Raw genomic sequence first — 21,582 nt, forward strand, 5'->3', positions numbered from 1 at the left:
TTCCTTTGTTAATTAGATTTTAAATGATTTTAAAAGAGTTATAAAGTTGATGGAGTTTAATTGAATTTAATTGAGTTTGACTAAATTCTACAAACTCCACATAGATTTTGACTGAATTTGTGTATAGATTTTAATTGAGTTTGTTAGAATTTTATTATTGATTTTAATGGAGTTTATAGCAATGACGGTGGTGGTGATGGCAATGGCAGTGTCGATGATGGTTTGTGGGGGAGGTAGTGGTGGAGGAGGAGGGGGTGGTAGTGGTGGTGGCAGTGGGAGTGAGGTGGTGGAGGAGGTGGGGGTGATAGTGATTGTGGTGGTGGTAGTGGTGGCGGCGACAATGATGACTGTTGTGGTGGTGATGGTGGTGGCGGCGATGATGATGATTGTGGTTGTGGTGGTGGTGGAGGCGGGGGTGGCTATGGTGATAGTCATGATAGATGGTGGTAGTAGAAGTGGTGAAATCATATCTTGAGAATAAAAATAATATCTATCAAAATCTCTGGGGGGAAGCAAAGATTTGTCATAGCCTAAAATTAATCTATTATCAAACGAAATCCACTACTTTTTGTATTTCCTTTAAAATCAATGAGTTTTTGAATACACCCAAACTTTTATGAAGTCTTTTAAAGTCGTGATTGAATACATCCAAATTTGAATGGAGTTTAAAAAGTCTGAATTGAATACACCCAGAATTGAATAGACTTCTATAAAATCATGATTGAATACACCTAAACTTTTAAACTTCTTTAAAATCTTTTAAAATCTAAATTGAATACACCCCCCTAAGAGTAGTTGAAAATTGACAGTCTTCTCATTTGATACATATGCAGTGCTCTTACTCTTCAGAAATTTGATATCCTTGAGTCCAAACGTTTGAGAGAGAGAGAGAGAGAGAGAGAGAGAGAGAGAGTGAGAGAGAGTCGGTTCGGTTCAGTATCCGATGGTTTAGGTAAATGGATACTTCAACTGCAACCGAGAGGGCATCAGTCGGTTGTAGAACCGAACGCTGATGACCAGAAAGGCATCGGTCGGTTTTTCTCGGTGGGCTTAGGTATTTCGTTTTTTTTCCCCTAGCCCTAGGGGCTAGGGCTAATGCCCAACACAAACACTAACTAACAACAAACCTGGGTTCAGACCACCAAAAAAAAAAAAAACAACAAACCTGGGTGTAGAAACCCTACACAAATCACTGAAAATTAACTTGTTAACAGCAGATATGGAGACCCAAAGGCTTAGTAATCCGAATAAAAGCACCACCAGCCATAATAGATTTGCAACTGGATAGAAGACTGAACATCACCACTGAGAACATTCACAAGCTCCATAGCCAATTGAGAATCCAACTCCACAACTGGTGTTGGTTTACTTTTTTTTCATTGTTTAAACATGTAAATTTTTATTTATTTATAAGAATTATGTTTGACATAATAATTTGAATTTAAGACCACTTGGTTTAGTCCAGTTACACAATGAATGCCCATTAATGAACTGTTTGCAAGAGGCTTGTAGCTCAAGAGATTAAAATCGATTATCTCTGCACTCGAGATCTTATATTTGAATCCCCCATTACCCAATATCGCTTATAGAAAAAAGAAAAAGAAAAAACGTAAACAGACTGCTTAGTAACAATCTACTATTAGGATACTAATGGGGTTTAGATGATAAGATGAATTTTCGTATCGTCTTCAACTAATGATACTTCAGGAACATTACACAAATATGAGTTCCAACTTTTTTTATCTTTAGGAAAAATGGTTTTGACAATCATGCAACACCTACATCCAATCCAAGTGATTTCTTTCATGCAACCTTGATAACTAATTAATTAAAGATAGTAATATGCAAACCACCTATACATCATGGCAAGACATTCCAGAGGTTTGTATTCTGGAGCTGTGTGGCCACCTCTCTGTACGCATCAAATTAATTAACTTATTTCCCCATTAATTATTTTAATTCTTATTTGAAAAGAATTATGCAGGATCTCCTGTTCTTGCCTTTACAGTCGCAAATGTCAAAGTGTACGCTTTCTTTGTATATGCTTCCGTGTACCTATTTTAAAAAACAAAGAGCACAAATTTAATTATATTAGAAATTGCAGTGAAATTATGAATTGTAAAATCATGATCAAGTGAAATTGATATATAGTAGCAACCAACCCTGCAACTTGGGCATTGACCAACCATGGTCTCCAATTGTAGTCAACACTCAAATTTAGAGATCTTATCCATTCTTGAGTGCCCACATATGGAACAAGCATGTCATGATCACCACTGTACGGAATTTTTTTTTACAAATTAATTAACTTTGATAACAAAATATTTATAGTACAAGCAAGAAAAGACGGTATTTTATACACACACCACTAAAGTATCATGGGGTTCGAATTTTAGACCATTTGATCTGCACATTAAGACCATTTTTCATTGGACTAGACCCCATTGACAATTAATCTTTAGAGTAGAGGAACCATTCATCTATTTGCTAGCATTTTTTTTTCTCTCTGAAAAAATTGGAAACATTTGGAAAAATTGAGAAAATTAAGAATATTGAACCTGTAAACCAGTGCTCTAAGGTTTTTCTTGGTGAGGTTTCGATGATAGTCAACACTAGAGCTAACGTCATCAGTATAACTGCTAGATAAGCTCTGATTGCATCTTTCCCAATCCTTTATTGTTCCCTGCAAATTTGTAATTGTAAAAGAACTTAAATTGAAATGATATATTATCTGGATTGTTACTGACACTCATCATGCATGATGTGTCCCTCGAAGTGCAATCTTTCTTTTATATTTTTATAAAATAAGGGCGCACCTCTCGAATGTTTAGAGCATCTTGGACAATTTTATCATTAGCCCAAATGAAGGCGAATAAATAGTTATAACTCTGCAAAGAAGTAGGGGGTAGCAAGATATTAGCATATGTGCAACATATAGTTCAGTCATGTATATATATAAATATATGGCTAAGTTTCTTTTTAAGTCTATGAAATTTGACTCATTTCCCACTTTGGTCTATATGATTTCAGTTCCGGAATTTTGGTCATGTACGCTTGCTTGGTTTGCAATCAAGTTTAAATCGAAAACTCAATCAAATTCATAGGTGAAATCCTGACATGGTAGTAGGCAACCAAAACATCTGCATTTTTGTCTCCACAAAAAAAGTTTGCAAGCAATCCAAAGGGGAGGATGTTAGATTTTTGGACTTGATTGCTAACTAAACAAAACTATAGAATTAAAATTGCCAAAATGGATAACACATAGGCCAAAATGAAAAATAAGTCAAACTTTAAGAACCAAAAGTGCGATTTTGACCTAAATTTGTAAGTGTATATTGTGGAAGAGAAATCAGATAGAAATATACATGACACCATAGTTTTGTAGAATGATGATGAGGAACATCTAAGAAGTTTTCTCCATCCAAATTTTGTTCCCATTTGAAACCTTTTGGATTTGGAGAACGAATGCTACACTTTGGCTCCAATATTTGGGCACGATTTATCCTTTGAATGCACTGCAAATTTGTTAGAGTGGCAAATCGATCTTCATCAGTTAAATAGAATTTTAATAATAAATGTAAACCAAGAACTAGTAATTCTCACCTCAGTGACTTCTTCAAGGTCTTCCACACAAGGTGCATCGTTTGGGTCTACATTAGTATACTCACCCTTGCAATTTGTTTTGGTTATCATGACCCAATTAAAAAAATTAATTAACTTTTTAGATCATGACACACAAGTACATTCTATACTAAAAGATGTTTCTTGATAAGAAATATGTTTATGGGTGCGAAATATGTTTCTTGATAAAAAAAATATAAAAAACTTAAAAATAAAATAAAATAAAAATCCCAGCCCGTGGATGGCCTGACCGAATCCAAAAACCCCGCTTAGACTTGGCCCGATGGGTAGGCTAGGGCCAAGCTAGAAAAATAAAAAAGCCCTTGAAGGCCTGGCCCGAGCCGGCCCAATAACGAACCCTACCTGCATGACAATTTGAAGGGTAAAGTTTGCTAGTTTTCTATATTTTGTACCATCATCATCCTCCTCAATTTAATTAATTCAATGTTTGACTTTTCTTTTTCTTTTAATTCAAACACTAAAATTTAATTCAGTTTAATAATACCAAATCAATATTTAAATAATAATTCATTATTGTTCACTCAGCCTCTTGCAAGCTCTTACTATTCCAAGACAGCTTTTGTTGCTCCAAAATTTAATAAATGCGATGAAGAGTCAAAGTTCACTCGTTTGTTATGAAGAGTGAATGAGGAGTCCCAAATTTGGTAAGTGGGTTAGACAAGGCTGCTAGAGGAGGTTTTGCTGATGTGGCTCACCTATTTTAGTGTCCCAAAGCTTTTAAAGAGATTTTTGGAAATGCTCTAATAATTTAGGTAGATTTAGATATATAATGGATGAATCTTATATTATATCAAGAACTTGTACATCTTACACAAATGAATTTCAACATAAAAATGATATTGACATCTAAGTGACAGTAGTTTTACAAATTTCTTTGCGTAAACTAAAAATATTCTTAAAAGAGATGACTCAAATAGACAAATTTTCAATACAAATTTGCACTAAAGATTATACTAAAAATGTGCTCCATCGTCTGTCGTACTAAAAATTATACATCAAGAACATGTGTTATACAAAAGTGACATTCACAGTTACATATCCAGTTGACAATATTCTTGAAATTTATTCACCAAAACAGTACCAGCTGCAACATCCAAGACTTTGGGGCACAAAAGTATTGGAATGAATGAGCTAATTAAACATAGTAATATGCAAACCACCTATCAATCATGGCAAGACATTCTATAGGCTTGTATTCTGGAGCTGTGTGGCCACCTCCCTGCACAGGTCAAACAAAACTTAATTTCCATTATTTTAGGTAATTTTTATTTTTTTGAGAAACATAGTTGACAAGAATTAAGCAGGATTTCCAGTTCTTGCCTTTACAGTCACAAATGTCAAACTGTAGGCTTTCCTTGTATATGCATTGGTGTACCTATTAGAAAAAATAAATATATATCATAAATTGCAGTGACATTAACATTATGACTAACTAAAATTAAGAGTAGCAACCAACCCTGCAACTTGGCCATTAACAAACCATGGTCTCCATTGATAATCAACACTCAAATTTAGAGATTTTATCCATTCTTGAGTGCCCACATATGGAACTTCCATGTCATGATCACCACTGTACCGAAAAAATAAATCTACAAATTAACTTTGATATATTTCAGACAGTAATTCATCGGTTTAGTTGCACAAACGGGTGTGGATTTTTACGGATATACAAAATTTGGAAATGGAGAAAATTAAGAATATTAATTAGTGTACCTGTAAACCAGTGCTCTAAGGTTTTTCTTTGTGAGGTTTCGATGATAATCAAGACTACTTCTAACATCATATGCGTAACTGCTAGATAAGCTTTGATTGCATCTTTCCCAACCCTTTATTGTTCCCTGCAGGTTGTAATGGTAAACAAAAGTTTTATATAGGTAATGTAATTCTCAAAATTATAACTTACCTCTCGAACGTGAAGAGAATTTTGGACAGTTTTATCATTAGCCCAAATGAAGGAGAACAGATGGTTATAATCCTGCAAAGAAGTAGGGGTAGTAAGGTATTAGCATGCCACACAGAGTCATGTACATATATAACTATAAAGTCTCTGTAATTTGACTCATAATCCTCTTTGTTGTATAACATTAAAATTTTGGCGATTTTAGTTTTATAATTTTGTTTGGTTTGTAATCAAGTCCAAAATGTAAACTTTGTAAATGAAATTCTGGCAGGGCAACAGGCAACTTCCACATTTTAGGGCATTTTCGTCTCTCCAAAACGTTTGCAATCAACACAAAATGTAAGTATTCAGAATTCTGCACTTGATTGCTAACTAAACTGAATTAAGTAAAAAACGAGTTAAACCATAAGAACCAAAAATAAGTGATTTGACCTAAATTTATAAGGGTATGTATTGTCTAAGAGTGTGAGAGAGAGAGAGTCTGTAATTTACACGACACCATGGTTCTGTAGAATGATGTAGCACGTCTAAGAAGTTATCGCCATCGAAGTTTAGATTCCATTTGAATATTTTTGGGTTTGGAGACATAGTGCTACATATTGGCTCCAATATTTGTCCAAGATTTATCTTTTGGATGCACTGCAAATTTTTTAAGTGGTAAATCGATATTCAGTATCACACTTGAATGTATAATAAATGCAAACCAAGAACACTGTAGTAATTCTCACCTCATTGATTTCTTGGAGGTTTTCCACACAAGGTGCATTGCTTGGATCTACTTGGACATACTCGCCCTTGCAATTTGTTTTAGTTGACTATATATAATGCGAAGAGATTAGGTCTCAAATTAAAGCCCAATAACAGACATTATTTCAGTGTTTTGCTCGGTCATTGCACGAAAATTATACATACTCAAATGCAATTATAATACGAATGTGTTCTAGAGTGAAGACCCAGAAACACACAAACACACAAACACACTTACTTAAGAATGTAAAGTAGTCTTAGGAAACTTGATAAAATAAAATACAATATAGAATGAGTGGTTCCACTACTAATAACACTAATGCATTTTTATGATAGAATAGAATTCCACACCTACTAAGGTTTTGTGTAGGTGGTTACATTAAGAACAATATCAGTGTTAATTGTAGTGAGCTGCTAGACATTTTACACATTCATTCAACTCTCGATTTTCTTTCTTTAGAGTTAAGGAAAATCAAGGAAGTAATTTTTACACTGTCATTTTACACTCTCCTTTTCTTTTCTAGTTTTATGTTTCATCAATAATTACTATCGGTTTTTCTAAATAAAAAAAAAGTCACTAGAGAGCATTTATACCTCATAGAGTGTATCGGAAATAAGTGCCATGCGGTGAGCAAATTTAATTCGTGAATTGACGTCATATGTTGGTTCTGTAAATGGGTTGCCTAGCACATAACCCTGAGTTCAAAATAGCCCAAAGACCAAACAAGGGCACAAGACAGACAAAAACAAAGAGCACAAACGATGAGCCACAAACAAAAGGAGAAGGACTAAAATCAAACAAGTTTAAAATCAGATTGAATTACTTCTTACTTTGAGATTCAGTGGTGGTTCATGCCCGACTTCATTGCCTAGAACAGTTTAGATTTAGAAAAAGAGTTGCCTCATAAGTTAATTAAATAAGTTTAGTGAAATAGCTGAAGAAGATACAACGCTAGAGTCCAAAGTTAGCTGAAGAAGTCTTCATCCCCAACAAAAAGTTACCGTTGGACACTTCCTGAACAATGATGGGAACAGTTATGCCTGAATATGAATCACCAGCAATGTACAGTGGATTTTTCAGAAATTCAGGATGATCTTTAAGCCACTGCAGCACCAACATATATATATATATATATATATATATATATAGATATAAAATTAATTAATTAATGAGATTTAATATATAATTTTAAACCCTTTTAAAATTACTTAACCAATTTTCACCTTCCTTAGAAATTCATAGGTCTGAGCTGCTGATAAGGTATCGCCGGTCCGGTATCCTCCCCAACGTTTTGCATAGGAGAATCCAGTACCAACTGGTTGATCCAAAAATATTATGTTGGCAACCTGAACACTTTCCAATTAGATTTTAGTGACAAATTACAAGTTTTGCCACTAAACTACATGAGTATATGGATTAATTACCTTTGTCCATGAATGTGGATTCAACACAAATGTTGGTTCGTTCCCACTAGAATTTGCGTAGTTGAACATTATTGGACCTACCAAAACAAATCAAATTCAGGGCATAGCAACTTTGTTAAATATTAATTAAATGCAAGGTTATTGACACTTTTTAATGGATGTGATTGTTCATTTCATCTTCCACATAAAGTTGGTATGAGAATGTGGTATACAAATGTGGTAAAAGCAGCATTACTCAATAGAGGAGATAATAATGTCTTGCATACTTAAAAAAAAATTTCAGATAAGGTTTTATAAAATTGATAATAATGTCTTGCATACAACGACCATTTTTTGATGTTGACGTTGACGTTGACGTTGACCTATAGCTCTACCTTACAGTCAACATCTAACTAACAGTGGTTTTATATAGCTTCAAATTAATTCTAAGTAGGAGAATCCCTGATCTAACAATATGAGTAATCTTCTCTTGTTTGACAACTTTGTTAAATGTGTGGCCAAATTCATGGTTCGGCAATATAGACAAACACAAGTATATGACAAGAGAACATTACGTAGTTGTTATGAAGATAAAGGATGATGAATATGTAAAATAATAATGTACCTATTTGGTATACAAGGCCAGAAAAACCAGAACAACCGGGACCTCCGGTGAGCCAAAGCACCAAGGGGTCTTCCTTGGGACTCCTCTCCGACTCAACGAAGTAATAAAATAGCTGCACATCATCCAAATCGCCCACCCCCACGTACCTTTTTTTCTTTCATACCAATCAGTGACTCATAGTGGGAAGAACTGATATTTACATATGTATATAATACGAGAAAAATTGAACACCTAGGATTTTCACGTATAACCCACAGGTGGAGAAGAAAATAATAGTTGAAAATTACTAACCCAGTCTCAAGTTTAAAGGGGAGGTCACCGGAAAAACCCGGTAGGGTGTCGATGGTGGATTTTGATGCAACAATAATGGGACCGTCAAGGAAGACCAGAAGAAGTGCTAGCGGCAACATGGTCATGATGCACTTGAGATGTTGAAGGCAAGAATTTTGACAAAAAAAGTTTAGGGTTAGATAGTAGATGAAATAAACTAGATAGTAGATGAAATAAACTAGTGGATAGAAGGAGACCCTCCTCTCACAAGGATATATATGCATAATGTATTCACGATTTTCTTCACCTACTATATCTTTGACTTTTTCCGTTTAGGCTCAATGTATCGTTTACCGTTTTTCATGAATAAATAGAAAAAAAACCTTGGTTGTATGAAAAATAATAATAATACACATTTAGCTCCTGTGAAAAGCAACTTACAGAGAGGAGAGTAAACGGAAGCAAACACCTATCATCATGGTTTGGTACTTTGAAAGATCACGGATTTTATTCTATTTTATTTTATTTTATTCGAAATCGGACTTCATTAAATGATTTCCAACATAAAAATGATATTGACAATATTCTTATAAAAATGATGCAACATCAAAGAAGCTTGATAACTAAGCAAGCTATCCTTTCCTGCAAGTTGAAATTATTGATTTCTTAACCACAAGGTGTGGTGCGGTTGGCAAACTGCCGCACCATTATATATATCCCAACAAAATTATAATTAATTAATTAATGAGATTTAATATATAATTTTAAACCGTTTTAAAATTACTTTAAGCAATTTTCACCTTCCTTAGAAATTCATAGGTATGAGCTGCGGATGATATATCACCGGTCTCGTATCCTTGCCAACTTTTTTCATAGCTAGGAGAATCCAGTACCAACAGGTTGATCCAAAAATATTATGTTGGCAACCTGAGCATTTTCCAATGCATTAATTTGGGTAAAGTTCTTGACAAATGAAGTACAGATTAAGTAGTGGCTAGGTTTACCTTTGTCCATGAGTATGGATTCAACACAAATGTTGGTGTTGAATCAGTAATGCCTGACTCAGATCTACAGCTACCTTCCAGTCAACATCCAATTAATGGTTTCAAATTAGTTCTAAGCGGGATTTCCCGCTTACTTACGAGAGTAATCTCTTTTTGTTTAATTAGGTACGTAAATTTTCATATACAAGGTCAGAGAAGGCAGAACAACCAGGACCTCCAGCTCCAGTGAGCCAAAGCACAAGAGTATCATACTCTGGACTCCCTTCAAACTCAAACAAGTAATAAAACAGCTGGACATCATCCTTGCTGCCCACTCCCACGTACCTTTATATGATTAAACCCTTAAAATATATAATTCATCATGGTCATCTTTTGTATTAATGTAAAGTACTTAACAGAGTAGAAAATAATAGTTAACCGCGAAACCCAGGTAGGGTTTTGATGATATTAGATGATGATGTGGCAATAAAGGAGGAACAGAACTAGTGCTAGCGGTAACATGGTGATGATGTAGCAGATGCTGCACTGGGGATTGACTGGCTATATATATTGTTGTGCCATATAGTTTTTGTTTTGTTTTGCAGTTAACTGCAATTTTACCATTTATAGAGACGGCAAGTGTTACAAACCCATTAATTGGCGGTCCACTGTGAACTTATGGAGACGGCACGCATGTGTTAGGTTTTCTTCTTCAAGTACCATTTATGAAGTGAATGTACATTATGGGGGTTGGAAAGATATAGAACATGAGGACTCAGTCCAAGAAACAAAGAACACTAGGTGAAAGTAGCCTCGTGATGAACAGTGTACAAGAAGACCCTCTTCTCACAAGGATACATATGATTTCCTTACCTATTTTATTTATGACATTTGTTTAGCAAAATCAGTTTACCATTTTCAACAAATCAATTGTCACATTTAGTTGTTTAGAAAAGAATAGAGTTTGACAGAGTTAGCTCATGTGAAAAGCGATTGTTCAAGAGTTTGACGAATCATTGATATACAATTTATAGTGAACTTCACAAGGTGTCAATAGAAGGAGATTGAATATGTATTCTAGCGAATATAAATCGGGAGAAAGTTTGGTGTGTTGTTCGAATTATGAAGCAGAGTGTACGTATGGTATGGGGTCCGATTAAAGCTCTTATGCCCATGTGCTGTTAGTTGTATATTGTGAGCTGTGAGCTGGCATGTTAGTTACAATTATTAGTTAGTTAGCAGTTTGTTAAGTTAATATGCTGGTTAGTGTTAATTAAAGCTGAACTGATCTACGTGTATATATAAGCTGATACTGTTACTTTGGAAGATAATGAAAACCATTCCTTCAATATCTAACTTTCAGCAGACCTGATATTGCTTTTGCGGTAAACACTCTCTGTTAGTTTATGCACACTCCGACTGAGCTCCATTTTGCTGCTGTGAAGCGTGTTCTACGTTTTCTTGCTGGTACCCTTACTCATGGGATTCATTTCACTTCTGGTGATGTTCATCTTGCTTATTCTGACGCTGACTGGGCCGGTGATGTGAATGATCGGTGTTCCACGACTGGTTATGTTGTTTTTTTGGGCAATAATCCCATCTCTTGGTGTGCCAAGAAACAAAGCACTGTGTCTCATTCTTCTACAGAAGCAGAATATCAGGCTCTTGCGATTACTGCGGCTGAGATGTCCTGGCTTCGACAACTTCTCTGTGATCTTCACTTGTTTCTTGATCGACCCCCTATTCTTTGGTGTGATAACATTTCAGCTCTTGCCCTTGCTTGTAACCTTATCTTTCATGCACGCAGGAAGCATATTGAAATTGACTTTCACTTTATTCGTGAACGTGTCACTTGTGGTGATATGGTGGTATCTCATATTCCAAGCAGCAATCAACTTGCGGATATCTTTACTAAGGGCTTACACACTTCTCAATTCTCTTATCTTCGTGACAACCTAATTTTGAGTTCTCCTAGCATTAGCTTGTGGGGGGATGTTAGCCTACACCTCAGACCACCTTATTAAAGCTCTTATGCCCATGTGCTGTTAGTTGTATATTGTGAGCTGTGAGCTGGCGTGTTAGTTACAATTACTAGTTAGTTGGCAGTTTGTTAAGTTAATCTGCTGGTTAGTGTTAATTAAAGTTGAAATGATCTACATGTATATATAAGCTGATACTGTTACTTTGGAAGATAATGAAAACCATTCCTTCAATATCAAATATCTCTCTCGAACTCTTTTCTACCTTCTGTGATTTCCAAGCTTGATTGAGCTCTTTAATGGAGTCCTAGAGGAAAGCTTTCAGAAACTTCATGATCAATATCATCAGAAGCTACCAGAACTTTCCATTTAATTTGTACATACGGTAGGATTGAACCTCATGTTCTGCTGTCCTACTAAAGATATTATACATCTAGAACATGTGTTGCATATTTCTCATCCAAAGAAGGAACATGTGTTACACAAACGTAACATTGACACGCAACAGCTACATCCAATCGACAATATTCTTTGAAATTTTTTCACCGAAACACTACCAGCTGCAACATCCAAGAATCGGGGCACAAAAATGTTGCAATGCGTAAACTAAAATATCTTAACTTCGTGGTGAAATCGACTATGGATTTCTTTAATACAAGAGATCACCCAAATGGACAAATTTTCAATACAAATATATATATGTGTGTGTTGGAGTTGCTTGAATGAGCTAATTAAACATAGTAATATGCGAGCCACCTATCAATTATTGCAAGACATTCCACAGGCTTGTATTCTGGAGCTGTGTGGCCAGCTCCCTGCATACGTCAAACAAAATCCATTATTTAAGTTTTTTTGTATATTTGTTTTTTTAAGAAACATAGTTGAGAAGAATTAAAACAGGATTTCCAGCTCTTGCCTTTACAGTCACGAATGTCAAACTGTACGTTTTCCTTGTATATGCGTTGGTGTACCTATTGAAAAAAAAAAATAATTAATTAAATTAGAAATTTTTGTGACATTATGAAAATAGTGAAACAATATATGCAGCTAACTAAAATTGATAGTGGCAGTCAACAGGGTCTAGTCCAGTGGAATTGACTTGCAGACTAGTGGTCTCAGATTAGAATTCCTATGACACCTTGACATTGTATGTACATATGAGAAAATCCTTTACCCCTAATTGCATATATAAATAAAAAATGAAAAATAGTGGCAAGTAGAACTTGGTCATTATCAAACCATGGTCTCCATTGGTAATCAACACTCAATTTTAGAGATTTTATCCATTCTTCAGTGCCCACATATGGAACAACCATGTCATGATCACCACTGTAAGGAAAGAAGAAAAAAGAAAAAAAAAGCTGCAAATTAACTTTGATATTTCAAGACAGAAGAAATTTTCATTTATCTATTTGCTCAAACGTTTGTGGAGGATATTAGTGTACCTGTAAACCAGTGCTCTAAGGTTCTTCTTAGTGAGGTTTCGATGATAGCCAAAACTTGTACTCACATCATGTGCATAACTGCTAGATAAGCTCTGATTGCCTCTTTCCCAATCCTTTATTGTTCCCTGCAGTTTGTAAGTGTAAAAAGAGCACTTTAAGTGAAATTTTAAAAATAAAAAAAAAATTATGATTTTTGTATTTAGAACATTGCCATTCTCAAAATTATAACACACCTCTCGAATGTTTAGAGCATTTTGGACAGTTTTATCATTAGCCCAAATGAAGGAGAAGACATAGTTATAATTCTGCAAACAAGTATAGAGGGTAGTAAGGTATTAGCATGGAACATAGTTCAGCCATGCACACATGTATAAATTTATATGACTAAGGTACATTTTTAGTCTCTGTAATTTTACTCATTTTCCACTTTGGATCGATGTATATCATTGAATTTTTGCGATTTTACTTTTGTAATCTTGTTTGGTTTTTAAACAAGTCCAAATCGTAAACTTTGTTTCTTGGCAATAGGCAATCACCACAAATTGTAAGTATTTAGGGATTTGGACTTGATTGCTAACTAAATTAAATTATTGGACTAATATTTCCAAAATCAAAGTGAAAAACAAGTCAAACCATTTAAAATTTGTTATTTAACCAAAATTTATAAGAGTATATATTGTGCGAGAGTAAGTGAGCCAGAAATTTACACGACACCATGATTTCGTAGAATAATACAACACATCTAACAAGTCCTCTTCAGCAAAGTTTTGATCCCATTTGAATCTTTTTGGTTTTGGAGATAGAGTGCTACACTTTGGCTCCAATATTTGTGCAAGATTTATCTTTTGGATGCACTGCAAATTTGTGAGTGGTAAATCGATATTTAGTATCACACTTTAAAATATAATAAATGTAAACCAAGGACATTATAGTAATTCTCACCTCAGTGACTTCTTGGAGGTTTTCCACACAAGGTGCATTGCTTGGATCTACTTGAGCATACTCGCCCTTGCAATTTGTTCTAGTTGACTATATATATAATACGAAGAGATTAGCTCTCAAATTAAGCATTAATTTATCTTTTTTTGCTACATCGTTTGTACGAAAATTACAATTTGTTCTAGTCATTAATTTTAAAATTCAGATACAATTATAACATCATTGGGTTGTTAATTGGATTAGCACACGTATATAAAGACTTATAACTTAACACTTTCTTTCACGCATTCGCGACAAAAATTCAACTCTAGCTATTAATTCTTTCAAGAGTTAGAAAAATCAAATGATTAAAAAAAAAAAAAAAGCATATATAACCAGCCACTAGAGAACATTTATACCTCATAGAGTGCATCGGATATAAGTGCCATACGGTGAGCAAATTTAATTCTTGAGTTATACACTGGTTCTGTAAATGGATTGCCTAGCACGTAGCCCTGAGTTAAGTCAAGAAATATTAATTCCAATCACACATTAGAAAAATGGTAAAGAATTAAAGATTGACTTGTAACTTAAATGGTTAAAAACATTTATCCTTACACCCGAAGTCTTAAATTCGGTTCCCCCTTCCCTAATATCGCTTGTATAAAGACTGCTTGTAAATTCAAAGATGGTTAATGGACCATTAGGATTACAGGCCAAACGAAATGAGCAGAGAACAACTATAACAGCCCAAAAGACCAAAAAAGGGCACAAGATAAGCAAACAAGGGCACCAGACAGACAGACAAAGAGCCCAAAAAATAGGCAAAAGCAAAAAAGGAGGACGAAAATGATAGACAAGTATCTCAAGTTATAAAATAAAATAAAATAAAATAAAAATAGACAAAAAAAAAAAAAATTGAAATTCTTACTTTGAGATTCAATGGTGGTTCATGCCCGACTTCATTGCCTACAACAAATTAGATTTAGAAAAAAGAGTTGCTCATAATTTAATGCAATAGCTGAAGAAGTCTTCATCCCCAACAAAAAGTTACCGTTGGACACTTCTTGAACAATGATGGGAACAGTTATTCCTGAATATGAATCACCAGTAATGTACAGTGGATTTTTCAGAAATTGAGAGTGATCTTTAAGCCACTGCAGCACCATTATATATATCCCAACAAAATTATCATTAATTAATTAATTAATGAGATTTAATATATAATTTTAAATCCTTTTAAAATTACTTTAAGCAATTTTCACCTTCCTTAGAAATTCATAGGTATGAGATGCGGATGATATATCACCGGTCTCGTATCCTTGCCAACTTTTTGCATAGGAGAATCCAGTACCAACAGGTTGATCCAAAAATATTATGTTGGCAACCTGAACATTTTCCAATGCATTTGGGTAAAGTTCTTGACAAATGAAGTACAGATTAAGTAGTAGCTAGGTTTACCTTTGTCCATGAGTATGGATTCAACACAAATGTTGGTTCGTTCCCACTAGAATTTGCGTAGTTGAACATTACTGGACCTACCAAAAAAATTCAGGGCAATATATAAACAATTTAAAGCCATAAAAAGTCCTTCCAGTCAATAATGCCTGACTCTGATCTACAGCTACCTTCCAGTCAACATCCAATTAATGGTTTCAAATTAGTTCTAAGCGGGATTTCCCGCTTACTTACGAGAGTAATCTCTTTTTGTTTAACTTGCATGTTATGTTCAGCAAGACAATATTACTCTCAACGTCAACAGTATATATTATATTGTCGGTGTTGTAATGGAAGTACAAAGACATGATTAATTAAAAGGTGAGATAACAATTACCTATTTCGTATACAAGGCCGGAGAAGGCAGAGCAACCGGGACCTCTGGTGAGCCAAAGCAGTAGAGGGTCTTCCTTGGGACTCCTCTCCGACTCAATGAAGTAATAGAACAGCTGCACATCATCCAAATCGCCCACCCCCACGTACCTTTAATTTGTCATTAAAACCATCATTTTCACTCTCATACTTCATACGTATTAGTAACTCATATTGGGAGAACAACAACTAATATATGTATATGTATAATACGAGAAACACTCTTCAATGCTGGCTGACTTCAACTCATTTCTAACCTAGTTTCAAGTTTAAAGGGGAGGTTGCCAGAAAAGCCCGGTAGGGTGTTGATGATGGATGCGGATGCAACAATGTGACAGTTCAGGAAGACCAGAACAAGTGCTAGCGGCAACATGATGGTGATGATGCTTTTGAGATGTTGAAGACATGAATATTGACGAAAAAAATTTGGTTTCTTCATCAAATTTAATATTACATATCATATGACTCTATATGTGTGGTTTGATAGAACGTTAGGTAAACTCAGTGTACAAGGAGACCCTCCTCTCAAAAGCAGGGCGGAGCTAGAATTTTATATTTGAGGGGGCCAAAAAGTTTAGTTGTATATATTTTTTTGGCCTATTGAGTAAACAATTGCCTACAAAAGCACTAAATTGAAATTAGTGGTTTTTCTTTCATAAATGTAGTATGAAATTAGTGGTTTCTTCATCAAATTTAATAGTACATATCATATGACTGTATATGTGTGGTTTGATAGAACATTAGGTAAACTCAGTGTACAAGGAGACTCTCCTCTCAAAAGGATATAAATTAATGATTAGTTCCCTCATCTCTCCTACTTTATCTTTGGATTTTCCTCTTTAGGGGTCAACGTATCATTTACCGTTAATGATAGTTTAAGAAGCAGAATGCACATGAGTTAGAATGGTCAGCAAGGATGGTGCCAATTACATCACAAATGAACGACTTTGTTCTCCTTGGCTGTAACCTTACTTGTTTTTCATATGAACCCTTCATGTAAAGGTTTTATCATCATCATCAAAATTATTATTATTTTTTAAAAAGTGATATTCTAAATTACTCTAACGTATGAAGAGATGTGCTTTCGCCAACTTACCTACGTCTGCAAATGCACTAAAATAAGTTAGCTAAGAAAAGGGGTTTGCTTTCAATCTCTTTCCTCCTTAATTAATTTGCAAAAATAAACAACAAAAATGCAAAAAAAGACTCATGTCTTGATTCGAACCTGACGGTTCATTTTATCAAAGTTATCTTTGTTTCTCTATTGTTCTCTTTGATTTCAATTACTTTCTTAGACTATAGGCTTATTACTCTGTTTCAATACTGCTCACCTTGGTTTTAGTTTAAGGTCCTTTATATTCTTATGCAAACCTTATTATAATTTCCGATGTGGAATTCTATATTTTCAACACTATAAAGACATAATAAAATAAGAAGGAAGGAAATTTGTTTCCTCGGCTACCTTTTGCTCAATCGTTGTTTCTAATTGCTCACCTAAATGCAAAAACGAGTTTGTCGTGCCAAAAACTGGTTACTTGTTACTATTCGTGGTAGCATGACATATCATTTTGGGGTTCTACTCACGTAATAGTCAATCAAAACCTAATAACTTCGTTCCGTTTTCGAGTGGTTTTTATGCCATGTGAAGAACTCTCACCCTTGAGCTGAAGAAAACTAATGGCACACGAATAGAAACAGAGGAAAGGGTTTACCAATCCAGCATCAATTAATGACCTTTGCTTTGGGAAAAGAATAACTCAGCATAACAACTTATTATCTATCAGTAGATTGGTAATTTGAATTACTGACTACAGAGGGTAGTATGCCAACCACCTACTAATCATAGCAAAACATTCTTCAGGTTTGTACTCGGGAGCTGTGTGACCCGCTCCCTGAAAATCAGAAAATTTAGTCAGCTTTTGTTCAAGAAAATTCTAGTATGGAAAATATATATTTAAGTTCATAATGGTTCTTAAGCTTCTTGCCTTTATAGTTGCATATGTCAACTGGTACTTTTTGTATGTGTACTGCACTCTGTATCTAAAGGCCAAAAAATAGACGAAAAAAGGCATAACTATGAGATAATTGTAATCTGATTTTCTGACTAAACTTGATACAAAGTAAGAAAGAAGATGAGATAGATACAAACCCCGCAACCTGTCCATCGACGAACCAAGGCTTCCAACGACTGTCAACAGTCAAGTTCAGAGATTCTATCCAACCCATAGTACCCACATATGGAACATCCATGTCATGATCACCACTGTTAAATAGACAAGCTTTGTGTTCAGAAGAAATGGTAATGTGAGAATGAATAGATTGTGTGAGATTCTATTAACAGAGGGCTAAGCCTATGTTTGAATTCATGTACTTGAATTTTCCCTCCAATTAGAACTCCACATGGACTTGTGACAAATAAAACAAAAGAAAATTGGAAAGAGTTATCAGCATGCGTATTCTACAATATATATAGTACCTGTAAACCAAAACTCTATAGCCTTGTTTTATGAGGTTCTCGTGATAGACAAGACTGGAGGAAACATCAGATATATAGAATTCTTGTAAGGTCTTATTGCATCTCTCCCATTCCTTAATGCTTCCCTGATTCTTTAAAAAAAAAAAGATGAGCAAAATTAAAATACTGTGATATGTCATGAAAACCTGAAGAGTATCTTTGGAAGGAACTAATTAATTACCTCCTGAATATGAAGAGCTTCTTGGACAGTTTTGTCATTTGCCCATATATAAGAGAGGAGATATGTGTAAGCCTGCATTAACACAAGGCAGATATGTTGATTCAGAGTTAACATTTAGTACAACAAACACAAATGAGTAAGCTTACAACCTACAGATAAGTTACTGCTATACAGTATGTGTGTGTGTGCGCCAGCGTGTGCAGAGAGACTTACCCGACACCATGGCCTACGAAGTTGAGGAAAAGAAAGGAGGAGATTTACAGAGTCCTTATTAGTGCGATCATTTGCATACCCCTTTGACTGCGCTGGTTTTGGCGAATGGACGGTACATACAGGTTCCAATATATGTACATCATTTACGTCTTCGATACACTGCCAATCAAAATATGAAGTCAGTATTTTGATAGTACATTACTTAAAAGTGACAAGTAGTTGTAGAAACCAAAGAATTTGTTTTCTTTCCACTCACCTCGTTGTACAGTTCAAGATCATCCACACATAACGTGTTGTTTAGATCCACATTGATATAGTCTCCCTTGCAGTTTCTTTTCATTGACTTGCAAAATATACAAATCACAACCACATTTAAGAAAGACAGTCTTTTAGGAAGAAATAAAGTGACTATGCAAGAGCACTATATAACTTGAGGTAAAGATTTAGTCAGAATAGTTAAGAATGATTTGAAGAGCCAGAATCTAATCTCAACATGAAACCGACAAGAAGCGACAAAATTAGTGTGTATTTCACCTGGTATAGTTCCTCTGATATAAGTGCTTTCAGGTAAGCAAATAGAACTCTAGAATTCTCATCCTTTTCAGAATCTGTCATTGGATTGCCAAGCACATATCCCTGCAGCCAATAAATATGGAACATTATTGTCTGCCTACTTTTAAGGCCCACAGGCATATGATCTTCAATTAATTAACCATCAAAATAGAAATCATTCAAATTGTAATGGCAGAAAATGTACTTTGAGATTCATTGGTGGCGCATGTTCATCTTGATTACCTACATCAAAGTAAATAAAAAAATTTAAAAAGAACCTCAAATCAATACCTCATGATCCACACAACTAAGAAACTAACTATTTGCATGTGAGGCTGAATTAAAGGTTGCACGATTGACACTTCTCTCAATTCTTGGTAGCTGAAGCTGAGAAAAGGTCAAATTTAAGAGGGTTACCAACTTACCATCTGATATTTCCTGAACGACCATAGGAACAATTATGCCTGAATAAGAATCTCCGGCAATATAAAGTGGATTATTGTAGAACTTGGGATGATCCATAAGCCACTGCACCACAACAGTGAAAACAAAGATGTAGCTAAACTAGATGCAGGAAAATAATGTTCATTTCCAACAACCAATCATGTCAATTTTTGAAAAAAAGCCATTCTTAATCACTTGAAAGATGATCACATGAACTAGATCTTATGCCGAAACCTCATAGGCAAGTGCATCCTCTCACCTTTCTAAGAAATTCATATGCTTGTGCAGCTGATATTGTGTCATTCAGATTGGTATATCCTTCCCAATTTTTTGTATATGAGAATCCAGTGCCCACAGGTGCATCTAAAAATATTATGTTGGCAACCTGAAATTTTTCAATCGTTCTTCTCAATGTCATAAGAACCTCAATAACTTGAAGGTTTCTACTTAAACACATACACCTATAAGGCAATTGAAGCCTCCCACCTTTGTCCATGAATATGAATTCAACTTTAATTTTGGCTTGTTGCCAATGGAATGTGCAGAGTCAAAGGATAATGGACCTACAACAAAGTACGGATTAAATAGTGAGGCTAATTCTAATAATTAAAAGTTTGAACACAATATTTGTGCCAGATTACAACTAATGCGGATTAAAAACTATAGAATTATAATAGTGAAATACACACAATATACAATAATATTTGGGTTGATTTTTAATTTGGATGTACTGCTTTTGATGGGGACCTTCCTCTGTTTTGAGGCTCTTGGGCCAGGCTAGTTGCTCTGTAGTTTCTGCTTTGAACCCAGATTACCCAAAAAAGAAGAAGCAAAAAAAAAAAAAAAACAGAGAAAACAGAGCACACACTTTTTATCTTTCTTCACACTGCAAGTCTCATCAACTTGACAAACCTTTAATTTCTTTTTATTTTTCATTTATGTTGGGATTTTCTGGTGGTCTGTCACCAAAGTCATAAAAATTCAAAATAGAATAATATCCTCTAGAAGATGCAGAGAGTGGAAAATATAATCAGGTACCTAAATTTTCATATACAAGGCCAGAGAAGGCAGAACAACCAGGACCTCCAGTGAGCCAAAGCACAAGAGGATCATACTCTGGACTCCCTTCAGACTCCAAGAAGTAATAAAACAGCTGCACATCATCCATGCTGCCCACTCCCACGTACCTTTATATAATTAAACCCTTAAAATATATAATTCATGGTCATCTTTTGTATTAATGTAAAGTACTTAACAGAGTAGAAAATAATAGTTATAAGAACAAAAATACTAACCCAGTTTCAAGCTTAAAGGGGAGGTCACCGCGAAAGCCGGGTAGGGTTTTGATGATATTGGATGATGATGATGATGCAACATTGATGTTCAAAAGGGTCACCAGAAGAAGTGCTTGTAGCAACATGGTGGTGATGATGTACTTGCAGCTACGCTTATCTAATGATATATATATATAATATAATGAATTTCGTTTTTTTCTTGAGCCATGAAGTGACTGGATAATTGAACAGTAGGTGAATCCTCATGATCATCAGCCAAAAAAAAATTGAATATATTTTGATATTTTGGGAATTGTATTTTTCTTCTGGCTTTTGTGACTTGTCCCTTTCAAATTTTTCAACTTGTGTATGCAAGATTTGTTTAAAATGAGAGTCAAAGAAAGTGTGATTTTCAACTTGTGGTTGTTAGATATTCTAAATTTCAACAGGAAAAAAAAAACACAGAAGAAGAAGTTGTGATTTTGGTTCAGCAGAGGACTTAATCAGAACGAGGTATGGTGCCTGCTCTCAGCTCAACCAGTATGACGTGGTTGATTGGAAGAAAAAGAAAATGCAGGCCAAGAAGATAAGGGAAAAGAAACAGGGGATCGCAAGTTTCAA

The 21,582-nt window shown here is 34.8% G+C and overlaps 4 protein-coding genes and 1 pseudogene across 10 annotated transcripts; all 5 read right to left on the reverse strand.

Annotated features, from left to right (window-relative positions):
* Positions 1-1,828: 1,828 nt before the first annotated feature.
* On the reverse strand, positions 1,829-3,693 carry LOC110763721 (serine carboxypeptidase-like 17). Its single transcript, XM_021966562.2, has 6 exons — positions 3,604-3,693; positions 2,817-2,888; positions 2,559-2,683; positions 2,163-2,276; positions 2,001-2,055; positions 1,829-1,912 (listed from the first exon to the last, which is right to left on the reverse strand). The coding sequence occupies exons 1-6, from the start codon at positions 3,691-3,693 to the stop codon at positions 1,829-1,831; spliced, it is 540 nt and encodes a 179-aa protein (XP_021822254.2).
* Positions 3,694-4,534: 841 nt separating this feature from the next.
* On the reverse strand, positions 4,535-8,870 carry LOC110763692 (serine carboxypeptidase-like 18). Of its 4 annotated transcripts, none has more exons than XM_088245977.1 (14): positions 8,610-8,870; positions 8,319-8,464; positions 7,715-7,791; positions 7,514-7,636; positions 7,292-7,304; positions 7,121-7,158; positions 6,884-6,985; positions 6,271-6,357; positions 6,035-6,181; positions 5,546-5,617; positions 5,356-5,480; positions 5,099-5,212; positions 4,971-5,017; positions 4,535-4,869 (listed from the first exon to the last, which is right to left on the reverse strand). In XM_088245977.1, the coding sequence occupies exons 1-14, from the start codon at positions 8,732-8,734 to the stop codon at positions 4,778-4,780; spliced, it is 1,308 nt and encodes a 435-aa protein (XP_088102103.1). In that variant the 5' UTR covers positions 8,735-8,870; the 3' UTR covers positions 4,535-4,777. The 4 variants fall into 4 exon arrangements, with proteins under 4 accessions (XP_088102103.1, XP_088102102.1, XP_088102105.1 ...); XM_088245976.1 differs by having other exon boundaries at positions 7,292-7,394; positions 8,610-8,865; XM_088245979.1 differs by having other exon boundaries at positions 7,292-7,394; positions 8,319-8,472; positions 8,610-8,741.
* Positions 8,871-9,373: 503 nt separating this feature from the next.
* Positions 9,374-10,294, reverse strand: LOC148292559 (serine carboxypeptidase-like 15; annotated as a pseudogene).
* A 1,987-nt stretch (positions 10,295-12,281) lies between these two features.
* LOC110763701 (serine carboxypeptidase-like 12) lies at positions 12,282-16,286 on the reverse strand. The gene is made up of 13 exons (XM_088245865.1): positions 16,040-16,286; positions 15,748-15,893; positions 15,375-15,451; positions 15,179-15,301; positions 14,968-15,070; positions 14,845-14,882; positions 14,333-14,428; positions 13,938-14,024; positions 13,703-13,849; positions 13,229-13,300; positions 12,996-13,120; positions 12,774-12,879; positions 12,282-12,365 (listed from the first exon to the last, which is right to left on the reverse strand). The coding sequence occupies exons 1-13, from the start codon at positions 16,219-16,221 to the stop codon at positions 12,282-12,284; spliced, it is 1,386 nt and encodes a 461-aa protein (XP_088101991.1). The 5' UTR covers positions 16,222-16,286.
* Positions 16,287-17,473: 1,187 nt separating this feature from the next.
* LOC110763697 (serine carboxypeptidase-like 2) lies at positions 17,474-21,562 on the reverse strand. 4 transcript variants are annotated; one of them, XM_088246286.1, is made up of 14 exons: positions 20,983-21,562; positions 20,726-20,874; positions 20,174-20,250; positions 19,947-20,072; positions 19,669-19,771; positions 19,449-19,486; positions 19,226-19,327; positions 18,948-19,034; positions 18,692-18,850; positions 18,479-18,550; positions 18,259-18,383; positions 17,932-18,045; positions 17,768-17,822; positions 17,474-17,674 (listed from the first exon to the last, which is right to left on the reverse strand). In XM_088246286.1, exons 1-14 carry the CDS (start codon positions 21,105-21,107, stop codon positions 17,591-17,593), a joined length of 1,416 nt encoding a protein of 471 aa, XP_088102412.1. In that variant the 5' UTR covers positions 21,108-21,562; the 3' UTR covers positions 17,474-17,590. The 4 variants fall into 4 exon arrangements, with proteins under 4 accessions (XP_088102412.1, XP_088102413.1, XP_088102411.1 ...); XM_088246287.1 differs by having other exon boundaries at positions 17,940-18,045; positions 18,259-18,389; XM_088246285.1 differs by having other exon boundaries at positions 18,259-18,389; positions 20,983-21,557.
* Positions 21,563-21,582: the final 20 nt, after the last annotated feature.

This window comes from Prunus avium, chromosome 8 (genome assembly GCF_965620075.1).
Source record: "Prunus avium chromosome 8, drPruAviu1.hap1.1, whole genome shotgun sequence".
NCBI classification, from domain to species: domain Eukaryota; kingdom Viridiplantae; phylum Streptophyta; class Magnoliopsida; order Rosales; family Rosaceae; genus Prunus; species Prunus avium.

What these genes read in the sequence shown, in the direction of transcription:
- LOC110763692 (XM_088245976.1), bottom strand. Translation starts at nt 8,734, where the DNA reads ATGACCATGTTGCCGCTAGCACTTCTTCTGGTCTTCCTTGACGGTCCC. An exon ending in CCTATGAATTTCTAAGGAAG is followed by an intron (nt 7,395 to 7,513) that starts GTGAAAATTGGT and finishes TTGGTGCTGCAG; the next exon opens with TGGCTTAAAGATCATCCTGA. An exon ending in GTTAATGGCCAAGTTGCAGG is followed by an intron (nt 5,018 to 5,098) that starts GTTGGTTGCTAC and finishes TTTTTCTAATAG; the next exon opens with GTACACCAATGCATATACAA.
- LOC110763697 (XM_088246285.1), bottom strand. Translation starts at nt 21,107, where the DNA reads ATGTTGCTACAAGCACTTCTTCTGGTGACCCTTTTGAACATCAATGTT. An exon ending in CGTTCAGGAAATATCAGATG is followed by an intron (nt 19,487 to 19,668) that starts GTAAGTTGGTAA and finishes ACTTTGATGTAG; the next exon opens with GTAATCAAGATGAACATGCG. An exon ending in AAGCTCTTCATATTCAGGAG is followed by an intron (nt 18,390 to 18,478) that starts GTAATTAATTAG and finishes TTTTTTTTAAAG; the next exon opens with AATCAGGGAAGCATTAAGGA.
- LOC110763721 (XM_021966562.2), bottom strand. Translation starts at nt 3,693, where the DNA reads ATGATAACCAAAACAAATTGCAAGGGTGAGTATACTAATGTAGACCCA. An exon ending in GTCAATGCCCAAGTTGCAGG is followed by an intron (nt 2,056 to 2,162) that starts GTTGGTTGCTAC and finishes TTTTTAAAATAG; the next exon opens with GTACACGGAAGCATATACAA. An exon ending in TGACATTTGCGACTGTAAAG is followed by an intron (nt 1,913 to 2,000) that starts GCAAGAACAGGA and finishes TGATGCGTACAG; the next exon opens with AGAGGTGGCCACACAGCTCC.
- LOC110763701 (XM_088245865.1), bottom strand. Translation starts at nt 16,221, where the DNA reads ATGAAGAAACCAAATTTTTTTCGTCAATATTCATGTCTTCAACATCTC. An exon ending in TGTTCAAGAAGTGTCCAACG is followed by an intron (nt 14,883 to 14,967) that starts GTAACTTTTTGT and finishes AATTTGTTGTAG; the next exon opens with GCAATGAAGTCGGGCATGAA. An exon ending in CTTAGAGCACTGGTTTACAG is followed by an intron (nt 12,880 to 12,995) that starts GTACACTAATAT and finishes CTTTCCTTACAG; the next exon opens with TGGTGATCATGACATGGTTG.